A 17,234-nucleotide genomic window follows, 5' to 3' on the forward strand; every position below is an offset into this window, starting at 1 on the left:
TAACACTCGATAGCGGGGGCCGGGGGCGCTTTGGGGGCGCAGGCTGCTGGCCGCCCCCCCCCCAGTCCGGAGGGGAAGGGGGTGTCTGAGACGGGTGCACAGCGAGCCAAGGCGGGGGGGGAAGGGGGGAGACACTCACCTCTGAGCTTCGGGCCCCCTCGCCGCTGGGTAAATCCTGCCCCGGAGCAGCTCAGCGCCGCGCAGATGGGCCCCGGCCTCGGCCTGGCCAGCGCCGACCCCCGGGCCTGGCTGCAGAGGGGCGCTCGGCGGCCGGCCGGGGACGGAGTGACAGGGCGAGAGGGGAGCGAACAGCTGAGCCCCATGCGGGAAGCTGACGCTGAGAAATTGGAGCCTGCACACGAGCAGGCCTGGCCGGCGGGAGCCGCTGGCTGGTTGCCTGGCGGGTGCGAGGCACCAATGGACGCGGGCACAGGTGGGACGGGCACTTGGGCTGCAGGTGTTCGGGTCCCACGTCCCCGCGGGTACGGGAAAGCTCGTCCTGCCCCCGGGATGCACCAAGCCATGGGGCCGCGCTTAGGATTCTCCTGGAACAGGGAGACCCAGCGGCCGAGGAGCAAGAGAGTGGTGGGCTTTCCCTTCCTGCAGGCATCGGGCTCCGGCAGGCTGGGGGGTGAGCCCCCCACGCAGGGCCTGAGGCTCGGTCTCCGGGCTGGGACAGGGCAAGGTCACGTCTGTGTCCTAGCTGGGGGGCCCTGCCCAAAGTTAGAGCAGCCTCGGGGTTGCTCCAGCTTGTGCTCCGTTCCCCATGGCCCTGGGCTGCAGACAGTACCCATAATGCAGGGAGGCTCCTGGGGAGATTGTGGCATCCCCAGTGTCGGAGTTTTGGGGGCAGGTTGGACAAACCCCTGGGTCACTGGGTCCTGCCTCCGCACTGGGCCCCTTCCAGCCCCCCATTGCTGGGATCTGGGCACAGAAGCTGGCTGGGGAGATGTGCAGCCGGGACCTCCCCCCCCCTGCTCATGGTGCCCCCGCTGCCCCGCCGGTACAGCCAGGCTGGTAAGAGAATCCCCCCCTGCCGGCTCTTACCTCTCGCTGCCGGCTTCTGCCTGTCACCGCGGGGGCTGGCCCGGCCCCTGGCCCCGGGGGGCTGGAGCGCCGCAGGCCGATGCCGGACCTGCCGGGAGGTCTGTGCCGGGCCTCGCTCCTCTCCCATGGCCTGGCGGGGCGGCGAGCCGGGCTGGTAGCAGCAGCCCACGGGCCGCGAGGCTTGGCCAGGTTCCCGCATGGCTGGGCCGGAGCCTGCTGGGTGCAGGGCCCGGGATCCCCCCCCCAAGGGGCACGGCTCAGTGCCACGAGGCCGATGCTGCGGGCAGGGGCTCTGCTGCGTCGGTGCCAGTTCCTGGAGGCTCCAGTTTGGGCAGGGATGTGGCCCTGGCTGCCCCAGGCTATGGGGCTCAGTGGGGAGCCCTCCCTCCCTCTGATCCTCTCCGGGGCCACCAGACAGCCCCATGCTGCCGGGAACGGGCTTGTGGGGGCAGCGAAGAGCTGGGGGGGGGCCCTGCCGCAGGGACTCTCACGCTGAAGGTCATGCCCCTCATTGCCCATCCAGGGGCGGGGGGGGGGGGGGGCTCGGCCCTACCCTACTCGGCATCTAGGCCTGCTCATTAGCCCTGCTGCTGGGGGGGGGCACATCCCACGGTGAGCACCCCTCCCCCGCTGGTGCCACCCCAGGAGGGGTCAAGAGAGGATGTTCCTGGAGGGATACCGGGGGGGGGGGGAAGAGGGGGCAGCGGGGGGGGAAGAGGGAGCAGACCCCAGTGGGGGAAGAGGGGGTGGTCCCGGGGTGGGTAGAGGGGGCAGACCCAGAGGGGGAAGAGGGGGTGGTCCTGGGGGGGTAGTCCCAGGGGGGTAGAGGGGGCAGACCCGGGGGGGGGAGAGGGGGGGTGGTCCCGGGGGGAAGAGGGGGCGGACCCAGAGCCACGGGGGCCGCGTCTCGCATTAACCCCCCCCCGCCCCCGCTGGGCACAGAAACCGGAAGCAGCTTTAAAGTGACGGACGATTTTTTTTTATATTTAAAAACAACCCCGCCCCCCCGCCCCCCCGGATTAAATAGACTGTACAGTGACCAGACCCAGCCAACACCGGCATGTGCAACGGAGCGCGGCGCCCGGCGCGGGACGAAACGAGACACGTGTCCGGGGGGGCGGGGGGGGCGCGTTACCGGGGGGAGGGGGGGCCATGTCCTTCCACTCCAGAAGGCGGCGGCGGCGGCTCAATTTCTCGTCTCTTCCTTGTGTCCATACCAATAGGGGCCGGGCGCGGGGGGGCGCGGGGGGGCCCTACTGGGAGCTGGCCCGCTCCAGCACCCGCAGGTCGAGGCTGCCCGTGGCCAGGCGCAGCCGGAAGCGGCTGGGCGCGCCGTTGAGGCGCAGCGAGGCGTTCTGGGCGGCCAGCGGGCTGGGGAACACGGCCACCACGGTGTACAAGGCCGCCAGGTCCGGGTGCCGGCCGTTCTCCGCCGGCCCGTGGTTGTCGCCTGCGCCGCCCCCGGCCCCGGCCCCGCGCCGCCCCGGAGGCTCCTTCAGCCACTGGATCTTGGCCCCGGCCATGGCGAGCTGGGTGAAGAGCTTGTCGGCCTCCGTGCGCGTGATGCCCTCGGGCAGGTCGGTCACCTCCAGCACCCGGCCCAGCACTGCGGGGAGACAAGGCCAGGTCAGCGGCTGGGAGCCAGGACTCCTGGGTTCCCTCCCCGGCTCTGGGAGGGGAGCGGGGTCTAGGGGTTAGAGCAGAGGGAGGGGGAAGCCAGGACTCCTGGGTTCCCTCCCCAGCTCTGGGAGGGGAGCGGGGTCTAGGGGTTAGAGCAGAGGGAGGGGGAAGCCAGGACTCCTGGGTTCCCTCCCCAGCTCTGGGAGGGGAGCGGGGTCTAGGGGTTAGAGCAGAGGGAGGGGGAAGCCAGGACTCCTGGGCTCTCTCCCCGGCTCTGGGAGGGAGTAGGGTCTAGAGGTTAGCGTGGGGGGGCTGGGAGCCAGGACGCCTGGGTTCTCTGGGAAGGGAGTGGTCGCTGCTTGAATCCCAGAGGTGGGAGTTGGGAAGTCCCTGCAGCTCATGCCCAGGGCACCCCCTGCTCCCTGCGGTGGGTGGGGCAATGCACGGCCCCATGCAGCCCTGCAGAGCCTGTTTTCCTCCCCTCGCTGGGCCCCGGCGCAGGACCTGGCTGTCACTTCGGGGCAAATGTTCCACCCTGGAGCCAGACTGGGGCCCGGGGACGCGGGTGGGGAGGGCTGGGGGGGACGAGCGCTCAGGGCTCCTTGGGGGGCTTTAGCACGGGGGCCTTTCCGGGCAGCACGGCCGGTCCCAGACACAAACCCAGCTCCCGGGGGAGGACGGGGGCAGCCGACGCCCAGGGGCCCTGGTTAATGCCTGACCTGGCCCAGAACTGAACCGCACCCGCCTGTGCCAGCCCCAAGCAGGGGGCAGAGCCGGGCTGCGCCCGCAGGCCGAGCTGCCCGTGCGCTGCAGCTGTCAGGGCACAGAGGGTGTCGCGGCCGCAGCTCTGGCTCCGGGAGCCAGGCGGGGGTGAGCGGCAGGTCCCGGCAGACTGAATTCTGTGCTAATATTAAACCAGCCTGTAACTGATCCCCCGGCCCCTCCCTGCTCTATTTCCACTGCCCGAGGGGGGCTCGCTTTAACAGCCTGCCAGGCACTGCTGCAGCTGTTTAACGCGGGGGGGGGTTAAGCCTCCCCTGAGCCCCTGGAAGGACACTGCCTTGCAGCCTGTCCCCAATTAGCAAGTGCTGATTGTGCTCCCCTGGGGGCCGGCTGAGCACCCTCTGCCCCGGGGCGTTTGGAGAGAACCATCCACCAGGCCCAAAGAGCAGCTTCAGCTGGGGGATCTCAAAGCACTTCACAAACGCGAACTGACCCTCCCAGCCCCAGGGCAGCGGGCGGCGTCACCCCGCTATGATCGAGGTGGGGAAACAGGCAGAGAGAGGGAGCTCTGCTCCAACCACTAGACTCCCCTCCCCTCCCCGAGCTGGGAACAGAACCCAGGAGCCCTCCAGCCGCTGGACACAGCTCAGCCGGGTGACCACAGGGCCCGTGGGGGGCAGAGAGGGCCAGTGGGGGAGGCCCGGTGGCCTCTCTGCTGCCAGCGCCCACAGTCTCCAAGGGGGCTCGTGGGCAGCACTTTGGACCAGGCGTCTCTCCTCTCTAGTGCCCCGCGGGTCCCGTCTGCCCAGTGACAAGGGCTCAAACCGCGCCCTCGGCAGGCGACTGGCGAGGGAGGCACCCGGGAGGCTGGGCTGGCGCGGGTGGGCGTGAGCAGCCCCCGAGGTCACTTGCCTACGTCGCTTGTGCCGAGGTCGGTGGACGCTGACTTGAGGGCCTGTCTCTTGCCCCGGTTTCCGTGTTTCATCCCTGTCTGGCCCTGGAAGAGCGAAAACAGTCTCACCCGGAGAAGCCGCCCCGTCCCGCAGAGCGGCTGGGAGCCCCTTGGCCAGCGGGCCCACCCGCCCAGAGCACAACGGTTCCCCAGCCCCCGGTGCAGCCGAGCTCAGGGCGCCCAGGGGCCCGTTTCCAGCCTGCATGCCCGGGCCAGGGAGCGAGGAAGCAGCTTGCTCCCTGTGCCGTCTCCATCTCGGGGGAGACGCTGCAGGACGCTCGGTGCGGACGTGACGGTTACATGGGAACGCAGCCGGACTGGTCAGCAGCCTCAGAGACGGGCTGCGGGCACTGGGCTAGGGCCCCAATCCGGCAGCACGTGGCGCGTCCCGGGGGAGCCCGAGCGTCCCGCTGCACCAGCCAGGGCCTAGGTCTGCAAAGGGCCACGCTCCGGGGGGGGCTGGCTCACTCGCCTGGCCTGCGGGAGGGGAAACCGGGGCTCACCCCCCACATTGTGCTTCTTTCTGAGGGGCAAAGGTGGCGGGGACCCCAGTGGCTGGAGTCGGAAGGGGGGTGGGAGGGTTGTTGGGCTTTTTCACAGGTAGGTGGGAAATTCTGCAGTTTCAAAGCTTGTTCCTTTCCCAGATCCAAATGCCGGATGCTTCAGAGAGACTGACCCGAACAGGCAGTTAGTGAGTGAGCCAGCCCCTGGCGTCCAGTCCCAGCTCCGGGCAGGCGGAGGCCACAGAGCCTGGGCTTCCATCCCTCACCATCTTGGCTAACAGCCACGGATGGACCCGTCCGCCGCGAACTCTGAACCTGCTTATACCCTTGGCCTTCCCAACGTGCCTGGCAATGAGTTCCACAGGTTAACTGGGCGTGGTGGGCAGGACTTGTTCCAGGTTTTGAGTTTGACAAAACCAGCGTTTTATGTCGAAAATCCACAGGCCGTGACAAACGTCTCCTGTTTCCCCACCTTGGGACTCAGGTCTGGCTTCCCCTGTCCAATTCTGGCTACAGCATCGGCGACGCCAGGCCAGCGAGCCCCTGCCCCGAGGGCGGGCTGGTGCCGCAGACAGACCCATAGGGATTGTATTAAAGTGCTCAGGGAGCAGCTCCCTCTGTGGAGCCCCCCAAGCTCTGCGTCCCCCAAAGAGCCCTCGAATCCGAACACGGAAGACCATTCACGAGCCCCCCCACTCCTCCGGATCTCCAGCCCGGGCAATGGCAACGCTGCCAGCCGACGTCGGGGGCCAGGAGGAGCACTGGCGGCGGTGGGGGGCCCCAGCCTGCCTCTGGGCTGGCGGCCGCAGTCCCCCTACCTGGTGCGCGCTGTAGTTGGACTGGCTGGGCAGCAGAGGAGGAGGGCAGATGGAGAGGTTGTACTGCAGCGGCTGGCCCAGCAGAGAGTAGCGCCCGTCGCCTGGAAAGCAGAAGCAGAGGTTTGGGGGTACTGGGGTGGGGTGGGGAGAGGTTTGGGGGGGCTGGGGCGGGGGGTGCAGCGCTGCGGAACCCCACAGGAGACAGTCCTGCCAGGGACACGCCCGTGTGCTCTGCCGCAGTCGTGCCCGTGAGCAGAGGTGAGGGCAGCAAGGGGGCGAGGCCTCCTCTCTGGGCACCGGTCTCACTGGCACAGGATGGAGAGGTGGGGAGGACGTGGCAGTGGAGGCAACGGACACTATGGAAATAACCCATCTGGTGGGTCCTGTAACAGCTGACCAGCAGGCCCTGCCCGGGTTCCGCCCCCTACAACAGCTGGCGCCGCCCCCTGCAACAGCTGGCCCCTCCCTGTGGGGAGCCAGGCTCCACCTCCTGCAACAGCTGGCCCCACCCCCTGCAGAGCCAGGCCCCGCCCCTGCAACAGATGGCCCCGCCCCATGGGGAGCCAGGCTCCGCCCCCAGAGCGCCAGGCTCTACCCAGCGACGTTGGGAGGCTGCCCCGGCAGGTCAGGGTTCACCCTCTGGCCACTGGCGCCTCCCCAGGGGGCCAGGCCAAGGGCCCACTGTGCGGATGCAAACTCCCACAATGCACCTGTCAGGCCCACCCCATGCCGTGGGCCCGGCCCCTCGGCGCTCTGAGCTTCAAACGCTCCCCGCAGCCCGTCTCACCTTGTGCTGGGCCCACGGGCCGGGGGAACTGCGTGAGGACCGGCAGCGGGCTGAGCCCTGTGCAGACGCTGTTGAGGTTGGTCACGGGAGACGGTGTCGGGGACTGAGTGGGGGACGTGATGGGGCTGGGTAGCTGGGTGCTGGCCTGGAGACGGGGGAAAGGGTTAGGCGCACGGATCGGGCCCCGAGCCCCCTACCCCCACCCCAAGGGGACGTGCTGAGCTGGCTCTCTGCAAGGGGCTGAATCCAAACCCCCAGCCCCCCCGGCATTGGGCTAGTGCCTGGCCCCCCCGCCCTGTACCTGGGCGCTGGTGTCTGGGCTGTACAGGTCCCCCGGCTTCTGCCCCCGCTGGTCGAGGCCATAGTATTTACAGTGGCTCCACTGCACCACGGGAGGGTTCTGCGGGGGCTGGGGGCCGCTGGGCACGTTCAGCTGCATCACGACCACGCCGGGCCCCGACGGAGACACCCCTGCCAAGAGGAGACGGCGGCTGGGACGGGAGCTCCCAGGGTCACAACACTGAGACTGGCACCCCCTGCCCCCAGCCAGGCCAGGGGCGCTCACATCAGAGCAGCCCCCCCAGCTACAGAAACCTCCACCTGGTGGTGCAGGGGCTTTCCAGGGGACCGTGCCTGGCACTGCACTCCACCCCCCGGTGGCTGGCACTGCATCTCCATGCCGTGCACTGCACCCCAATCCTTCCCTGTGCCTGACACTGCATCTCCATGCCTGGCACTGCACCCCAATCCTTCCCTGTGCCTGGCACTGCATCTCCCTGCCTGACACTGCACCCCAATCCTTCCCTGTGCCTGGCACTGCACTCCATCCCCCTGGTGGCTGGCACTGCATCTCCAAGCCTGGCACTGGACCCCAATCCTTCCCTGTGCCTGGCACTGCATCTCCCTGCCTGACACTGCACCCCAATCCTTCCCTGTGCCTGGCACTGCATCTCCCTGCCTGACACTGCACCCCAATCCTTCCCTGTACCTGGCACTGCACTCCATCCCCCTGGTGGCTGGCACTGCATCTCCAAGCCTGGCACTGGACCCCAATCCTTCCCTGTGCCTGGCACTGCATCTCCATGCCTGGCATTGCACCCCAATCCTTCCCTGTGCCTGGCACTGCATCTCCCTGCCTGACACTGCACCCCAATCCTTCCCTGTGCCTGGCACTGCACTCCATCCCCCTGGTGGCTGCCACTGCATCTCCAAGCCTGGCACTGGACCCCAATCCTTCCCTGTGCCTGGCACTGCATCTCCATGCCTGGCATTGCACCCAATCCTTCCCTGTGCCTGGCACTGCATCTCCATGCCTGGCACTGCACCCCAATCCTTCCCTGTGCCTGGCACTGCATCTCCCTGCCTGACACTGCACCCCAATCCTTCCCTGTGCCTGGCACTGCACCCCATCCCCCTGGTGGCTGGCACTGCATCTCCAAGCCTGGTATTGCACCCCAATCCTTCCCTGTGCCTGGCACTGCATCTCCCTGCCTGACACTGCACCCCAATCCTTCCCTGTGCCTGGCACTGCACCCCATCCCCCTGGTGGCTGGCACTGCATCTCCAAGCCTGGCAATGCACCCCAATGCTTCCCTGTGCCTGGCACTGCATCTCCATGCCTGGTATTGCACCCCAATCCTTCCCTGTGCCTGGCACTGCATCTCCATGCCTGGCACTGCACCCCAATCCTTCCCTGTGCCTGGCACTGCATCTCCCTGCCTGACACTGCACCCCAATCCTTCCCTGTGCCTGGCACTGCACCCCATCCCCCTGGTGGCTGGCACTGCATCTCCAAGCCTGGCACTGGACCCCAATCCTTCCCTGTGCCTGGCACTGCATCTCCATGCCTGGTATTGCACCCCAATCCTTCCCTGTGCCTGGCACTGCATCTCCCTGCCTGACACTGCACCCCAATCCTTCCCTGTGCCTGGCACTGCACCCCATCCCCCTGGTGGCTGGCACTGCATCTCCAAGCCTGGCAATGCACCCCAATGCTTCCCTGTGCCTGGCACTGCATCTCCATGCCTGGTATTGCACCCCAATCCTTCCCTGTGCCTGACACTGCATCTCCATGCCTGGCACTGCACCCCAATCCTTCCCTGTGCCTGGCACTGCATCTCCCTGCCTGACACTGCACCCCAATCCTTCCCTGTGCCTGGCACTGCACCCCATCCCCCTGGTGGCTGGCACTGCATCTCCAAGCCTGGCACTGCACCCCAATCCTTCCCTGTGCCTGGCACTGCATCTCCCTGCCTGACACTGCACCCCAATCCTTCCCTGTGCCTGGCACTGCACCCCATCCCCCTGGTGGCTGGCACTGCATCTCCAAGCCTGGCACTGCACCCCAATACTTCCCTGTGCCTGGCACTGCACCTCAATCCTTCCCTGTGCCTGGCACTGCATCTCCAAGCCTGGCACTGCACCCCAATCCTTCCCTGTGCCTGGCACTGCATCTCCCTGCCTGACACTGCACCCCAATCCTTCCCTGTGCCTGGCACTGCACCCCATCCCCCTGGTGGCTGGCACTGCACCCCAATACTTCCCTGTGCCTGGCACTGCACCTCAATCCTTCCCTGTACCTGGCACTGCATCTCCATGCCTGGCATTGCACCCCAATCCTTCCCTGTGCCTGACACTGCATCTCCATGCCTGGCACTGCACCCCATCCCCCTGGTGGCTGGCACTGCATCTCCATGCCGTGCACTGCACCTCAATCCTTCCCTGTGCCTGGCACTGCATTTCCCTGCCTGACACTGCACCTCAATCCTTCCCTGTGCCTGGCACTGCATCTCCATGCCTGACACTGCACCCCAATCCTTCCCTGCGCTGTGTCATGGAGTGTCGGGGAGACGAGGCCCTGCAACCCCGGCTACCTGTGATTCACCAGGACTCTCAGCCAGCCAATAAAACAGAAGGTTTATTAGACGACAGGGACACAGTCCAAGACAGGCCTTGTAGGTACAGACAACAGGACCCCCTCCGTCAGGTCCATCTTGGGGGGCCCCAGGGAGGCCAGAGCCCCATCTGGGCTCCCCTCTCTTTTCCCAGCCAGCTCCAAACTGAAACGCCCTCCAGCCATCTCAGCCTCCCCCTGGCTTCTCCCCCAGCCTTTGTCCACTGTCCCGGGCAGAGGGTGTCACCTGGCCTCCAACCCCCGTCCTGGGGTCTCCTGTTACCTGCTCAGGTCTCCTCCCTCAGGGAAAGTCTCCCATCCCCAATGCAGCCAGTCCCAGCAAAACTCCCCTGCAGCCTTCCCAGGTGAACACTCCCCACCCAGCATTCACAGAAAACATCAAGAACATTCCCACGTCGTCACATTTCTCCCCCCTTCGAGACCGAACTGAGCGGGGTCACTTCAGCCAGTGACCTGGGGAAGTTCAAACCCACCACCGTTCCCATGGATGCCCCAGCATCCCCCCCATTCTCTGGTGGGAATTACACCGGGCCCTTCCAGTTTCACGCCCCCCCTGTAGGTCGGGGTTGCTCGATAGCACTCGTAGTCCGCAGGTGGGAAGGCTTATGCTGCCCGTGCCCTTTTTCCACCCCAATACCCCTGGGGTTCAAGCTGGGCTGGGGGCTTCTCCCCACGTTCCAGTCTGGGGGGCTGTGATTCGGGCTCTCTTGGTTCAGAGCCCTGTTGACCTTAGCCACCCTCTGGAAAGGCTCCTCTGTGCTGGGCAAGGGCCCTAAAACCGTTTTCCCCTTGTCCTGGGACTTCCCCACCCTCTGGCAGGGGTCACAGGAGCGGCAGTACTGCCGGACATGGGGAAAGACCCCAGGCCTCTGCCTGATGCCTGAATTCCCTGGTGCCCTGAGAGGGGGATGTCATGGGCTGGGTACAGCGGCTGGCGGCGACACTTCCGGGGTACCTGGGTGTTCTGGGGGTTGCTTGGCCAGTCCCCTAGGTCCCCCCCATCAACACCTCAGTGAGCAAATGGTGGTGCACCCCCACTTCCTTGGGGCCCTCCTTGACCCCCTCATTTCAGATGCACCCTCGCCATGGGCACCTTGAATGGGGTCCCGCTCACCCCTGTCAGGGTCAGGTGAGTGTTGGGTAGCACCTGATCTGGGGCTACCACCTCGGGCCGGGCCAGTGTCACCTCAGCGCCCGTGTCCCAGTATCCATAGACTTTCCTCCCATCCACCTCCAGGGGAACAAGGCACTCGCTCCGCAGGGACAGCCCTGCGCCCACCCTGCAGACGGAGAACCTTGCGTCTGGAGCATCCAGCTCCCCAGAGAAGCTGGCCTGGGGCCCTCCTCCCTCCTGAGCAGTTGGGAAGCTGTCAGCCCCCCTTGCCTGGGAAGCCGGCCCCTCATCCGGCTGGATCCCTACCCAGTTAACCCTGTGTGGGTTCGATCTGCTTAGTCTGTCCTTGAGCCTGGGGCACTGGCTCCGAATGTGGCCTCTTTGGCCACAGTAATAGCAGGTCATGTCCCGTTGGTCCCCTCGAGTCGATCGGTTGGTCCTGACGCCGGATGTTCCCTTTGGGAGGGGATTCTCTGTTCCCCCTTTGGGAGGTCCCAGGGTGACTCTCTGCATCATGACCTGCTCCTTTGGGACTCCCCCCTGCCACCCCCTGACCGGCTGTTCACAAACTCGTCGGCCAGCCTGACCTGCGTGTCGTGGGTCCTCTGGCTTTTTGTCCACCAACCACAGCCTCAGTCGGACGGGCACTGTTCAGACAGTTGCTCCGGTACCATTAGGTTAACCACGTCCTCCCTAGCTGGGCCCCATCTGCCCACTTGTGGGCGTATCCCCACCTCCGGAGGCCAGTTCTAGATATGTGACCTGAGGGGTTTTACGCTCACTCCAGAACCTTTCCCGGTACATCTCGAGAGTCAGCCCAAACTCACGGAGCAGGGCCTTCTTGAACAGTTCATAGTCCCCGCCTCCGCCCCTTTCGTTGGGCTGTACGTTGCCACGGCTTTGGGGTCCAGTAAGGAGGTGAGAAACTGGAGCCTGTCTGCTCGGTCAAACCGGTGCAGCTCGCAGGCATTCAGGAAGTCATCCATGTCCTCCCCTTCCTTACGCCGGGCCAGGACGCCCTTGTCAAATCTCCACGCAGTCCTGGGTCTCCCATCACTCGCCGCAGCCGGGGGCCCGCTGCTCCTCAGCTTGGCCAACTCCAGCTCAGGCTGTCTCTGTTTCTCCTGTTCTGCTCGCTCCTCCATCAGTTACTGCTGCCTCAACTCCAGCTCTTTCAGCCTTATCTCCTTCTCCAGTTCCAGCCGCCTCAACTCCAGCGACGGGGAGCTCCGCCAGGACGATCCCCTGCTGGCCGCGGGGGTCACGGTGCCCTCGGTATTCTCTGGGCTCCTCCCAGCCCTTCCCCTAGGCATAGGTAGGAGGGGTCTTGGGAAGCCCTCAACCGCCGGCTGACCACTCCCATCTGGAACAGACACCGGTGCCTACGCTGCATCTGCCGGGCTGCTCCCCTCAGAGACAGGGTTCAGTTCATCCGATCGGTCCCCCTCCTCCAGCTGGGCCATCAGCTGGTCTTTGGTGAGCCTCCCAGTGCGCAGCCCCCTCTGCCTGCACCACTCCACCATGTCGCTCTTCAGGTGCTTGCTAAACATCTCCTTGCTGGCCACTCGCAGGCCTGTGTGCTCGCCGCTCCCCCCAGTTTCCAGGGAGACCCCGAGTGTGCCAGCCCTTCTCGAGGTCACCACCGCTCTGCCAGGGTCGAGCTGCAGACTCCTCCGCCCCTGGACCGCTCGCTGCAGTCCCCAGGGGGACCCTGTTACTGCAAAGTCCTTCTCGCTGGTCACACACTCCCAGGGGTTAATTGCCCCCTGAAACCGTCCCTCTCTGAGCCTTCAGCAGGCCTGGTCCTCGTTATCCCCCCTTCGTTTTACTGCTCCCCAGTCACTTACTGCACGGCGTGTGGGGGAGACAAGGCCCTGCACCCCCAGCTCCCTGCAATTCACTGGGACTCTCAGCCAGCCAGTGACACAGCAGGTTTATTTAGCCGACAGGAAGACAGTCCAGGACAGGTCTTGCAGGTACAGACAACAGGACCCCTCAGTTAGGTCCATCTTGGGGGGCCCCAGGGAGGCCAGAGCCCCATCTGGGCTCCCCTCCCTTTTCCCAGCCAGCTCCAAACTGAAACGCCCTCCAGCCATCTCAGCCTCCCTCCAGCTCCTCCCCTACCCTTTGTCCAGTGTCCCAGGCAGAGGTGTCACCTGGCCTCCAACCCCCCTCCTGGGGTCTCCTGTTACCTGCTCAGGTCTCCTCCCTCAGGGAAAGTCTCCCATCCCCAATGCAGCCAGTCCCAGCAAAACTCCCCTGCAGCCTTCCCAGGTGAACACTCCCCACTCAGCATTCAAAGAAAACATTAAGAACATTCCCACTTTGTCACAGCCTGGCACTGCACCTCCATGCCCGGCACTGCACCCCAATCCTTCCCAGTGGCTGGCACTGCACCTCATCCCCCTGGTGCCTGGCACTGCACTCCAATCCTATCCCCATGCTCCCCTGCCTCTGGCATGGCACCCGTATTCCTCCTCTCTGCATGCCTGGCACTGCGCCCCCATCACCCCCGCTGTGCCCACCCGCAGTGGAAACCAGGAGCTCCGGAGCCCCAGCCTGCACTTGGGTGACCCTGCAGGGCTGCAGCGAGGATGGCAGGGCGGGCGGCTCCAGGGCGTGTTCCCTTCCTGATCCAGACCACGCCAGGCTCCCCCAGGGAAAGAAACAGGGACCTGAGAGAGCAAAGCAGTGCCCTGGCTTGGCCACCGACGGCTCGGCTCCCCTGGGCTGGCTGGGGCAGCTCCGTCCCCCCGACCTCCTCTCTTCCCCCAGCCCCAGCCCTGCTCCTCAGGCGAGGCAGTGCAGCCTAGTAGGGCTAGCGCCACCTGGAACCGGCCTCCAGGCCAGACGGGCTGTGTGCTCCCGGGGTCGGCAGCTGCAGCCGCCCTGCCCTGGGAGCGGCTCACGGGTTCTCTGAGGCCCGGCCTGGCCAGCTAATGACACCGGGGGTTGCACTGCACTGGGACGGGACCGGGGCAGAGCCGGGTGGGGCCGTGTTCACCCCCTCGGTGCTGGCAGGAGGATGAGGGAAATTGACCAGTGCTAAATCCTGCTCCAGCCCCCGGGGGCAGCAGGGGGGCAGCTCGAGAAAGGCAGCCATAGCTGGGCTGGTGCAGCTGCTCTGCTCTGGCCTCGGCCTGGCTGCTGACCCCCGGCCCCCCAGCCAGCTGGCGAGGGGAAGGGTGGCATCACGGGCCACACAGCTGCTGCAGGGGCACTCCTGACCTAGCACGTCCCGGCCACTGGCTCGCAATGCCAGGCAGCCCCAGGGCTGTGGCTAATGCCGGTCAGCTACAGAGAGGTGTTAGTACGAAAACCCCGGCACTCTAGAGACGCAGTCCCTCGTACCGCCTGGCACCTCCCCCAGCACCTGCCCCTCCTGCATGGCCTGCTGCCCCCCGGATGTGCACCAGGGGCCCAGTTCAACATCCCCAGCAGAAACCCAATGGAGCTCGTGGGATTGCCGCCCCCCACCACTCTGCCCCCTCCCCACCCCCAGGGCTTCGCACACCCCACAACCACACAGCACACTTCATCCCACTTCACTGACAGGCCCCTGGTGAGTCACACAGCACGTGTGGTAGCCAAGGTGAGAACCAAGTCCCCCCTCTAGCCACTGGCCCCCACAGTCCTCCCAGAGCTGGGCATAGAACCCAGGAGTCCTGGCTCCCAGCCCCCACTGCTCTAACCCGCTAGCCCCCACACACCCCCCGAGCTGGGGATAGAACCCAGGAGTCCTGGCTCCCAGCCCCCCCTGCTCTAACCCGCTAGCCCCCACACACCCCCAGAGCTGGGCATAGAACCCAGGAGTCCTGGCTCCCAGCCCCCCCTGCTCTAACCCACTAGCCCCCACACCCCCCCTGAGCTGGGGACAGAACCCAGGAGTCCTGGCTCCCAGCCCCCCCTGCTCTAACCCGCTAGCCTCCACACACACCCCGAGCTGGGGACAGAACCCAGGAGTCCTGGCTCCCAGCCCCCTGGCTGTCACCACAATTTTAAAAGCTTGATTCCAGCCAACTCAAGGCTGTCGAGTCAGAACACCCAGAGCCTGCTGCAATACCTGGTGCTCCCAGCAGAGGGCACGCGAGGGCCGGGAAGAGCCCGGCTGGCCCTGGCTAGCCCACGGGCGGGGGCCGCTAGCCTCAGGCAGAGCAGGGCCCCCGGGCACCACTCCCAGCCACCGCGGGGGAGGCGCAGAGCTGGGCTCTGCGAGTGGAGCAGCCCCCCCCAGGGGCCTCGTTCTCTAGGCAAATGCTCCGTCCATCCCAGAGCGTCTGAACACTGAGCCGCCTCCGTCTCCCCCTCCAATTTCCCGACAGAGGCCTGGTGGCGGGAGGCCTGGCCGCCCAGCGCCTCCCCCGGAGCAGGCGCAGCAGCAGGACTGGCTGCCCCACACCAGGCTCTGCCTGCCCCACAGCCCGGCCTCGGCTCGTCTGCTGATGACCACGGGGACGTGCAACTGGGCTGAGACCCACCCGACTCAGTTCACAGGAGCCACCAACCGCTTCCCTTGGCCTGGGTTGGAGGGGGTGGGGGGGCTCAGCTGTGCCTTACCAACCCCCCCCAGAGAGCCAGCCCCTCCTGGGCTAGGACGCCAAGGGGCAGGGGGCTCTCTCCTTACCCGAATACTGCTGCTGCATCTGTGGCGGGCTGCAGGGCGAGGGAGACTGGGGCATCTGATACTGCTCGGAGCCGGGAGGCTGCAGGTACCCGACCGAGGGGCTGCCGGGAGGAGAGAGCAGCGGTGAGGCGTCAGAGCTGCATTTCCCCACCCCTGCCTTTGAGAGGCAGCTTCTCCCCAACACGGGCTGGGCGACTGCACCCGTTTGTGCTGGGGCCACCTGCCCCACTGCAGACGCACGGGGACTCGGGGCAGCCCTCCCTGGGCTGGCTCCTGTCTCACAGGCCCGCTCAGTGCAGCCGGTTCTGGGGAGCAGCACCACACAACGGCTGGGAGAAAGGAAACTCTGGCGATGCTGATGCCCCGACTCCTCGGGTGGGGAAGGCCGGCCAGGAGAGCAGGGGGACCCCAGCGCATCACCTGCCCTGCACCCTCCCGCGCTGAACCAGGCCTGGGCACGCTGCCACCCAGGGGCATCCAGGGTGGCACTCCAGCAGCAGGGCACCGCCCGCCCTGGCTCGGCGCTGCCCGAGGACATCACAGCCTGGGCATGGGGGCGACAGGCCTGCCTTGGAAGGAGCGAAACCCTCTGCTCCTCAGCAGCCGCGCCTAAGAGCCTGGGGCAGGAGAGGCCAAACGCAGCCCCCTAAGTGCGCCCCGGTCACCCCCCACTGCCCAGAATGGTGCTGGCCCAGCAGCAAACGCCGCTGATATTCTCTCCTTTGACCAAGGGCAGCAACCACCCACCGCCTGCCCCCCACGTGCAGAGCGCGCTGAGCTGCCCCCGTAGGCACCGGGCCAGAGACGCTGCTTCCCTTACCTGGTGCCGTTCTGCTGGGCTGTGGGGATGACGCTGTAATAGACCGGCATCCCGCCGGACTGCAGCCCTCCCTGCACTGACTGGCTGGCGGACACCAGCACCGGCTGCTGGAACGGCTGCTGGACCACCCCCTGCGACTCGCTAGCCACCGGGACCTGTGCCGAGAAGGGGAGGGGAGCCATGGAGAGCAGCACTGGAGGAGGTGGCGCTCCCACCCGGGGACCAGAAGCAAAGGAGGAACGTGAGAGTCCACACCAGCCTGGGGGCAGCCTGGCTAGGGAAGGGTGGAAGGCCCATTGCTAGGGACGTGCGGACGGAGAGCCCAGGCATTCTGGTCTGGGACTGGCTCTGCCCACACCCCGAGCCCCCAGCGTCAGGGCCTTTCGCACAGGGCCTCTCGCCCTGCCCAGCACGGGGAGGGAGTGCCGGGTTCACGCCACCGCCGGGGAATGAGAACACCCGGGGGTACTAGAAGCAAGGCGGGGGGAGCAGGCTTCTGGGGGACCCCGTCTGTGCAGCCGCATTATGCGCCCAGCCTCCAGTTCACACCCCCTGCTCCGGATTATTTCAGGAGCTAGAGGAATTTAGCTGCTCCCGCTGTGACTATTAATACCCGGTTACCCTGGAAACTGGCGCGGGGGCAGCGCTCAGACGTCAGGGCTCACACACCGGCCTGGCCCTGCCCGATCCCCCGGGCTGGCTCTTGGGGCGGCACGTGGGAGTGGCAGGAGCGACACGCAGGGGGGTTCCCTCGCCCGTGAGCCCAGGCTGACGCTGGGGTCCAGCAGCCTTATCTCAGCTGGGCTGGTGTCGGCCCCGGAGTTGTGTCACGCGTCCTCTGAGCGCCGCCCCGCTACCCACCTGGTACGAGGGCAGTGCCGTGTACTGGACCATCAGGCCTTGCATCTGGTTTCCCATGTTGCCTCTTTGATTGCTGAGGAGACCGGAGGTCTGCGGCTGCTGGACTCCCAGCATGCTTTGCATCTGGCTCCCCATGTTGCTCCTCTGATTGTTGAGGAGGCCGGGGGTCTGGGACGGCTGGACTCCCATCATGCCCTGGAACGTCTGCTGCTGGTTGGACATCATTGGCTGTAAACCTGCTGCGGGACAGGGGCGGGATGTAAGCGCATCTCTGGGGCGCCGCTGAACGCCAGTGACGAGCTCGGGTCCCTTCGTTCACGTTCATGCCCCGCACCCCAGCTGCAGCCAGGAAAAGCTCTGCAGCGAGGATGCCGCGTGGCACAAACCCGCGAGCAGGACGGACCCTACGACAGGCACTACAGTATTTCTACCCCGACCCCAGAGAGAGTTC

At 66.2% G+C, this 17,234-nt stretch overlaps 1 protein-coding gene across 11 annotated transcripts in view; it reads right to left on the reverse strand.

The window, feature by feature from the left end:
- Positions 1-2,152: 2,152 nt before the first annotated feature.
- The window catches only part of R3HDM2 (R3H domain containing 2), a 115,133-nt gene continuing 100,051 nt past the window's right edge, over positions 2,153-17,234 (reverse strand). For 6 of the 11 annotated variants that reach the window (XM_044994698.1, XM_044994696.1, XM_044994697.1 and 3 more), the window contains 8 exons: positions 16,784-17,022; positions 15,923-16,077; positions 15,103-15,203; positions 6,752-6,921; positions 6,451-6,595; positions 5,664-5,764; positions 4,303-4,387; positions 2,176-2,653 (listed from right to left, as the gene is read on the reverse strand). In XM_044994698.1, coding sequence (XP_044850633.1) covers positions 2,301-2,653; positions 4,303-4,387; positions 5,664-5,764; positions 6,451-6,595; positions 6,752-6,921; positions 15,103-15,203; positions 15,923-16,077; positions 16,784-17,022 — 1,349 coding nt within the window. In that variant the 3' untranslated portion in view covers positions 2,176-2,300. Of the gene's footprint in view, positions 2,654-4,302; positions 4,388-5,663; positions 5,765-6,450; positions 6,596-6,751; positions 6,922-15,102; positions 15,204-15,922; positions 16,078-16,783; positions 17,023-17,234 lie in introns of all 11 variants that reach the window. The other 5 variants (XM_044994706.1, XM_044994702.1, XM_044994704.1 and 2 more) reach the window with 2 other exon arrangements.

Source organism: Mauremys mutica, chromosome 20, assembly GCF_020497125.1.
Source record: "Mauremys mutica isolate MM-2020 ecotype Southern chromosome 20, ASM2049712v1, whole genome shotgun sequence".
Classification (NCBI taxonomy): Eukaryota; Metazoa; Chordata; order Testudines; family Geoemydidae; genus Mauremys; species Mauremys mutica.